Source organism: Priapulus caudatus, unplaced genomic scaffold (assembly GCF_000485595.1).
Source record: "Priapulus caudatus unplaced genomic scaffold, Priapulus_caudatus-5.0.1 Scaffold512, whole genome shotgun sequence".
Taxonomy (NCBI): Eukaryota; Metazoa; Priapulida; class Priapulimorpha; order Priapulimorphida; family Priapulidae; genus Priapulus; species Priapulus caudatus.
In genome coordinates this window covers 27,285-35,454 of record NW_014577573.1, presented here as the reverse complement: position 1 = coordinate 35,454, position 8,170 = coordinate 27,285, and the positions used below count along the sequence as shown (strand labels likewise).

The 8,170-nt window shown below is 41.7% G+C and overlaps 1 protein-coding gene across 1 annotated transcript in view; it reads right to left on the bottom strand.

Moving 5' to 3' along the window:
• Positions 1–310: 310 nt before the first annotated feature.
• Positions 311–8,170, bottom strand: part of LOC106811189 (neuronal PAS domain-containing protein 2-like) — a 26,457-nt gene continuing 18,597 nt past the window's right edge. Inside the window, exons 3-10 of the mRNA XM_014814732.1 lie at positions 7,624–7,671; positions 6,935–7,059; positions 6,301–6,415; positions 5,699–5,790; positions 3,157–3,341; positions 2,883–2,989; positions 2,508–2,652; positions 311–2,077 (exon numbers count right to left, since the gene is read on the bottom strand). Coding sequence (XP_014670218.1) covers positions 652–2,077; positions 2,508–2,652; positions 2,883–2,989; positions 3,157–3,341; positions 5,699–5,790; positions 6,301–6,415; positions 6,935–7,059; positions 7,624–7,671 — 2,243 coding nt within the window. The 3' untranslated portion in view covers positions 311–651. The remainder of the gene's footprint in view (positions 2,078–2,507; positions 2,653–2,882; positions 2,990–3,156; positions 3,342–5,698; positions 5,791–6,300; positions 6,416–6,934; positions 7,060–7,623; positions 7,672–8,170) is intronic.

Genomic DNA, 8,170 nt, shown 5'->3' with positions numbered 1-8,170 from the left:
CTGAAAAACTCTGCAAAAATTCACCTATCAAACATCGCTACGCAAGTATAACGGTACAACACCCAGATGGAATTGTATAGCGAGTCTAAATATATTTATATCAGTTTCGGATTAAATATTTCTTAGAAATAATCATAGATCGCACTGACCATCTTTGAAATATCTGTCACAAAACAGTCATACGATTTTGTGTGTAAAAAATTTACACCAATACGTTGGACGGATGACAAGGTGGATGCCAGGAATAGCACTAGCTATATGGCTGAACTAGCTCAGGCAAGGTAAATACAGACATCTCATGAAATGAATTCGTGGGCATCACCTCACCAACAACAATTGATGCGAGCTGATATGTGTATATGTATACGTATATGAACGTAATATATACATACGTAAGTGTGCACTTAGGCAACGCAGATAAGTACAGGGAGTGGGTAAAGCTATAAAGCAAGAGACCATGAATGAAATGAATATGCACAGAGCAGTGAAGAGATATCCATGAAGGAATAATATGGGATTCACCATAAATGTGGCAATTCGGAGAAAACTATGGCATGCTTGACTGAGTACACGGCCGCATATTCTAATATTTTAGACGTGCAGCAGACATCAGGTCAATCACATTCCCGATAAAGATTAATGGAATCAAGATCAATCGGGCGGGTACTCCAACAAGCTTTGACACAGGTTGTCACCGAGTAGCTTATCCAAGAGCTGATCAGCGAAGCAACTGTCATTGCAGAGGTCGTCGACCAGAAGAGAGAGAGTGTCAGCCGACGTGTTGCTGGAGGGCTCTGTGCCAAAAAACATTCCTGTTGCGCTGATCGGCGGAAGGGATATGGCATGGCTGGCAGCTCTCGATGGAGGACTGGAACTCAGGCCTCGCATTGCCTTCTCCTCCACGTTATGCGTGACCCTCAACGGCATCGATGAGCTCTGCACTATCGGGTCTAAGAAGCTGAGTATGGGCTTGGAGTTTTCCTCTGGGGAGCGAGGCACAAACCCACCAGTGATTTTCCTCGCATTCGTGTCAATCGATGGTAGGACATTCCTCAAATTCCATGGCGGTGACCTGTCCACGATCGGTGACAGAGTACTTGCTGGGATCGAGGGCAGGATGGGCAGGTCAATCTTCGACTCCACATCTGCAGTAGTATGTACGTCCATATCTTCATCCGAGTCGTTACTCGCATTACTTTGGTAGCCAGAGGAGAATGAATTCCCCGACTGTGGGCTGTCCACTGATATCCCTCCCTGTGAATGCACTTTGTGATCACAACCCACAATAGGATTCAGTTCGTGCGTGCCCTCCGTAGGCAACACGCTTTGGATGTAAGAACATTTGTGAGTCGTTAGATTAGACTGCTGCAGCAGGGGAGTGGATTCGACATCAGCTCGAGTAACAGTCCCTGTTGCAAACGATCCTTTCGCACCAGGGCATCTTTCAGGCGCCTGGCCCTTGCTATGCAGTGTGTTACCTCTGCTATACTGCTCAAAGTGACAGCCTTTCCGTTGCAAGTACAGGTTCGCACTACGCGATCTCAAATGACCTAGCCTTGCCTGCCGTTTTGTCACGTGCGCCATGGACTGGGTGCGTGTAGAATGTACATCGTCGAATACCTTATCATGGCCACCAGCCTTGCAAGCCACAAGGCTGATGTCGGTCGACTTCGAGGTCGTGGTGATGCAGTCAGGCCACTGCACTCCTGGAGTGCTAGTGCCATCTGACACGGCCACGCTTGCACTGCCAGGGGAAGAGCAAGCCTTTACTGGCGATGTAACTTTAATCGATTTGGCCCAACATTTCCTCTTCTGTGGCCCAAACAGAGGAGGGCAGTTTGCTGCCGTCGAAAAAGCCCCGATGTCTTTGTGGGTAGAGGTGGCGCCACTGCCCGCATTGGTGGTCTGCCACTGCGCAGTATGACTCTGCTTAGGGGGATGTATCGCTGTAGCGACTGTTGTCGTGTCGGTCCCTAAAGAACCGTGCTCAGAGCTTGCATCGTTCAGCAGGCCTCTGGAACCACGTTCAGTCGGAGACTGCATGAATGGCGTCATTGATTGTTCGGCTTCGCTCTCACTATAGAAACATAAACACTTGGGTGAATTCTCCGATGAGATAGTACTCACTTAGTCTCTCACTTAAAGCAAGGATTTCAAAAATAATCTCCGGCCAGACTGGTGTTACCGATCCCCTTTTACGATACTTGTCGTTACTGCTTAAGTAAACGCAACTGTCTAGAGTAATGCTAACATGTCTTAGAACATTTGTATTTAGCTATATTCAGCAGTTTTTTTCAGATTGTGCTTTTTTAAGCAATGAATTTGAAATCAATCCTATAAATCTGGAACATTCTTAATCATTGGCAACCGTTATCCAATACTAAGAACGATATATAGCAAGAGAATCATTTTCATAAGTATATGAGCTTTAGTGAACCAACTCGGTTAAGAAAAACTACATACACTGATATCATAAAATCAACATAAAATCTGAATAACATCTTTACCTAAGGATAAAGTTCTGACACATGATGTACTGTGGTTGGTGGTTTGTGTTGAAGATTATTGAGGCACGTGTCTTCATCCATATCCATGCATCTGTCTTCCCTAGGAATCTATAGCATTCGCTGACAGCTTTACCAGTCTTTAGCACTAATATAATATAAAACTTTCTTTGCTCCACAATATCATCATTCGGCCAATGTTGATAATTTTTTTGCATAAAACAAGTTTTAGTAACTTGCAATACCTATGTCTCATAAAATTGGTTTCATGAAGCAGTGTGAATTTTCAAAATGGCTGGGATGTTTTCTATGAAAGCAGGATAATTCAGTGTAATATTGCCTAGTATTTCGCTACAAAAATTCATTCGCGTTACTCACAACTATCATGGCACTTCTTTAGTTTATGAACATCTAATGGTGAATGGAACTGGAAAAGTGTCGTTCCAATCAACTCCATTGGCTCATAACCAATAAGCATCATAACCCTGCAAAAGATGAACACTGAAGCCTTGACCAATTGCATTACCCTGAAAATCAATCTCAAGTGAAACTGAAAGTAGAAGTCGGACACGCGATCCTTATCGCTAGTTACCAAACGCAAGGACATAAACGATCCTGACACAGTCGTCAATCTGAACTGGTATTCATTTACCTGGAGTCCAACTCCAAGAAGGCGCACTCTAGATTGTGACGACTCATGAACATGTTTCCGGTCACAAACGGCTGCTCAATGAAAGGGCCAACGTCCACGATACGACAAAGACAGCTCAAGCCTTCTACCGAGTGTGCACCAGCTGCATCATTCTTTACTCGCAGATGCCCATGAACATGCACGTGCTGAGGAAAGTAGGGAACAATCATTAGTGTTGATATTATATTACCAGAGATAGAAAATTGTTTACAGGTTTTCTATTACACTGAACCCATCAGCTATCATGGGAGTTACCACGTTGCTAGAAAATACAGCGATGTACCATAAATGGTAAACACAACATTCAATGGGAAACATCAGGTGAAGGAAGCAAGGGTGCAGTGATAAACCTTTACAGCATTTACATAGCAAGTTTCAATTTGGCATTTTCTGATGTTCTAGCAACAACACTAGCTAGTAGGGAAGCATAATATTTAATAAAAGTTTTATAAAGTTGTCTAATTAAACCTAGTAAATTAAATTGCACTGATGCATCTCACTATGTGCTAACATATTTACCTTACCCTGTTCCATTGTCCAGATGCATACACGTTCGTTGCACAAATCTTTCTTATTTTCACTACTATTTCTAGCTTTTCTATCCCTACTACTATTTAGTTGCCACTTTGTTATTATGACAAAGGGACAAGTAAGTCAAAAGTACGAGTGTATGCAGCCTGGCAGAAATAAAGGCAAATTGATGTGCGAGTGGATTTTCCCAGCATCAGAAGGCTGCTATAACCTATACTGTCTGCCATCTATTCATCTCACTGTCTGTCATACCATCCTATTCATATCTAAACAATGCAATATCAGACTGACATGTCTGGCCATAAAATGCTCATTTTCAAACATGGCAATCACAAGCCAAATCTTGGTAAATCCGTGAATAGGCAAATCCTATGCCACAACTGTAGAAATGATATACAAATAGTAAACTACAAATATGCAAATTCAACAGGAGGGGTATCATTATACTCTCAGCTTTACATCACAGCTAATGACAAAGCAGTACTGCCTTTGATGCCTATTATGATACAGTTACCTTTAGTGCGAAAAGCACGCCGTAGTGAGACCTAATAGATGCCTTGAAACACGAGACAACTTACATGCCATTATGAGATTCCAGACACAGATAAACACTCACCCATACTATATGTCACATGTACTTCATTGCTCTCACACTCACCACACGATGCACCACAAGTATGAATTGATCACGCAATACATCCAGGGGCGGATCCAGGGGGGGGGTGCAGGGGGTGCGCACCCCCCCCTAAAAATTTTGAGTGCCCTTTTTTCTGGCCCATGGAAAATTTTTTTCTCCAATTAAAAAAAAAATAAATATAGATTTTAAGCGAGAAAAAATACCTGAAAATAAGTTGATGTTTTCCGAGGAGTTTTTTAGGGGGGGCACGGTGGGGCCGGACCGACTTGTTTTCTTGCTGGCTGCGACAGATCGCCCGGACAGGCTTGCCCCGCCACGTCGTTGATTGCTTTGTTATAGAACTGCGTACCCTCTGGGTATTAAGTTAATAACCCCATCTAATTTTTGCTTCAATAATTTTCTTCTGATATAGTTTTCGATGTTATCTTTGCATTTTCTTTACTTAAAAACGTACTTTAGTAGTACTATACTATTCTTATTTCTTCTGGCAAGAGCCACTCATTTTGGGTCTACCTTTTGCGTAAAAGTAAGTACTCTGGCACAGTGGGCGTTGTACGCGGGTGGGGGCCCGTCCAGGAGCCCCCACTTGCTCGCGCAAGAAGAGGCATTCTGAGGGGTGTCTAATTTCAAAATATCGGTGGATGTGGCCCCTGACCCCTTCGGCAGTGCTCATAGTTGGGGTTACGGTTGGAACCCCTCCCTTGGTACAAATTCTGTACACACCCCTTGTGGCATAGAGTATACTGCAGTATGTTTTTAAGCTAAGATATATATAGTCATTTGAAATTCAAGTTGAAGTTCAAGTTATAGTTAATGTGAAATGGAAAGCATATAAATTAGCTCATGTAATGATTTTATTTCTTGTCAATAAAGTGTGTTGTAATCCATATCGCCGAAATTTGATTCTCACGGGGTACTATATTTTGTCGCTCTGTATGGCAGTTAATTTTCAAGCGCAAGTTGATGATGCCATGGTTTTTGTGGCTTTGTTGGATTGCCTTGTACTGTAATTGTCTGTTTCATTGCATATGGACAAGACTTGAAGTACAAAATTGCGCTCTCATATGCTCTGAAAATGCAATAAAATGGAGTCTGATTTTTTTTAAAAAATTTCCTGGAATGGCCTCCCGACCCCCCGGTTCGTTTCGCACCTGCGGTCCTTGCGCACGAAGGGCGGCACAGCCGCCGCTTCAGTTGCCCCTAACAAAATCTCAAAGTGCCCTTTCCCACCTGCACCCCCCCCTAGACAAAATCCTGCATCTGCCCCTGACATCATGCATGGATCACACACTCACCACCTAAGGCATCATAGGCGCGCATCAATGTCCCACTCACCGCGTAAGACGATGGCCTGGTGCGATTCGCCTGTTTCTTTCCTAGCGTCTGCATCCTGATGTAGAAGTTACGCACCTGCTTCACGATGCTTGCTAAACAAACGTAAACAATCCAGAACATCAGGCTTGCACTAGTTTGCATTCAGACTTTTCTACACAGCTCTACTCGTGACTACATGCCCAGCTTTCTTAAATACAGTGACTATTATATGTTGATTTGTCACCTACTTCTTTATGTTACTTCAAATCGATCTTGTGAGAAATAATTAGTTTCATGCTTCATGGTAATTCATTCATCAACCCCTACAGCTGTATCACCTCCCATGCTAGACTTTTTCCAGAGTACAACAGAATGACACTGACTTCTTCAGTTTCTCATCTTTCATAACTTTATTACCAGTCAAAACCGCTCAACGATTTGACTTGTTTTCAATTTTCTGGCTTTTTACATTTCACAGCACGAGTGCGTATTGAATGACGTTTTTTTGCCAATTGCAGACTCCCCCCCTGACAGATTTGATAAGGTTAATATGGAAATGCAAAACCATCGCAGCTTAGTCTAATAGCACACTCTAGGAGCCACACAGGGATCTTTTAACTTACTGGGCTGCTGTTCATCAATATTGTGCAAGGTCAGATCAGGGGACATCTGTTTCCACAGCTCAGCGCAATCCGGTGGAAATACAAACTCAGCAACGTTGTGCCCGAGAAGTTCCATCTGAAAATTGTTCCGTTAATACCTCGCATTTAATCACATGAGTGTCCACGAGTCAGAAATAAACAAGTGCTTAACAAGAAATACGTGACATTAGGCATGGCATGGTGGTGAAGATATGGTGCTGAGATATCGAAGAATGAATTGTATGGTGAGATGGAAGACATGGTGGACAACTATATCAAAGATGTAGAATTCAATGACCCGTTACAACCGAAATAAGGCTAGCAGTTGATTTATTAATTACTTGCGTTGGTTATTTCCCACTGTATCTGCTTAACATGTGTAAGTTTCTTTGAACATTACCTCACTGTCCCAGTACCCAAGACAAAGAGATTTTCTGATTTAAATTTACTCTGATGATTGTCTCTAAGCTAATCACATATACCATAACCCAGATCAACGTATATAGGACCTTAGAGCAGAGGTAATAATGAACTGCCTTAGTCATACTGAATGCCTACTTCACATTCAGATAGCAAATTTCTATGACGATGGACAAAAAATCACTCAGAGTATTACCTGGCTCAGGCCGAGAGCTCCTTCTACGTTGTCGGAGATGTAAAGGATGTCTCCTTCTCCATTTGTCATTAGCAGAAAACCCTCAAGCAAATCCAGCAGATCCACACAAGGAGCAGACTCGTTTTCTGTAAAACAGATGAAAATGTTAATGAGGACATATTGCAGTGATTTGCCTGTTTAATCACACATAAGAACCGCCAGTGAACAACAGGTTGCAATGGAACACTCCCCATATGTCTGTTAAAGTTAATTCACAACAATTCTTTATCTACAATTCTTGTAATTAATACAATTTATGTGTGCGTGCATGGTGACCACTGACGTCTAATAACTTTTCTGATACCAGTAAAACATGCAAAAGCGGCAATTAGAACATGTTAAACTCGTGAATATGCTCACACATGAATGTGCGCAATCAAGCAAACACCTATATGCATGCGTAATAATAGCGATCATTTAATGACAGCTAATCAATGTAATATACACTCCTAACCAAAGGCTAGGAGGAAGGTTTCATACAACCAGCTGTGCAGGCATAGCTACTGTTATATGATTACAAAATACAAAGAAAATCTAATATCAGTGGACCACTTTTATTGTAAATAAGATGTCCAATTGAGGGCTATTTATGAATTGCAAATATAAGTTAAAAATAGATATCCCTAAACCTTTGTAAAGAATACACTTACCCAATTCTTCACAGCTTTCTGGTAAAGCAGCCACCCCACTGCTATTTCCTAAAAAAATATTACACAACTAGAAACGTGAATATGTGAGGCACGATAGAAACAAAAAACTCACACGCCTAGATTTGACTGTGAAATTGTACTGTAAGATTTGACTGTGAATATTGAACATAACTCAATAACTTCAACCCCAAATGTTGTGCAGTGCATTTAATTATGTGTAAGATCTTTTGCAGTTGTCATATTCATATAACAGAGTCCCAGCAAACACGGAACATTCTCGTAACATTCGCTGGAGGTTCTAGTTTGATTACATTAGCCAAAAATATTCTAAGAACATTCCCATATCGTTATGCATTCATTGGTTTTACTTGGTGAGAGAGTCATGTTTTTGGAATGTTCGGAAAACGTTAACTGTCTTTTGATGGGTTAGAAACTCCTAATTGCCGTTTTTGTGATGTTGCAAACTATAGCACAGGTATCAAATGTATTTTTGTTTATGATTCATCAGATCATATGGTTAGTTTTGGAAGATTTTGTGATGAGCTAG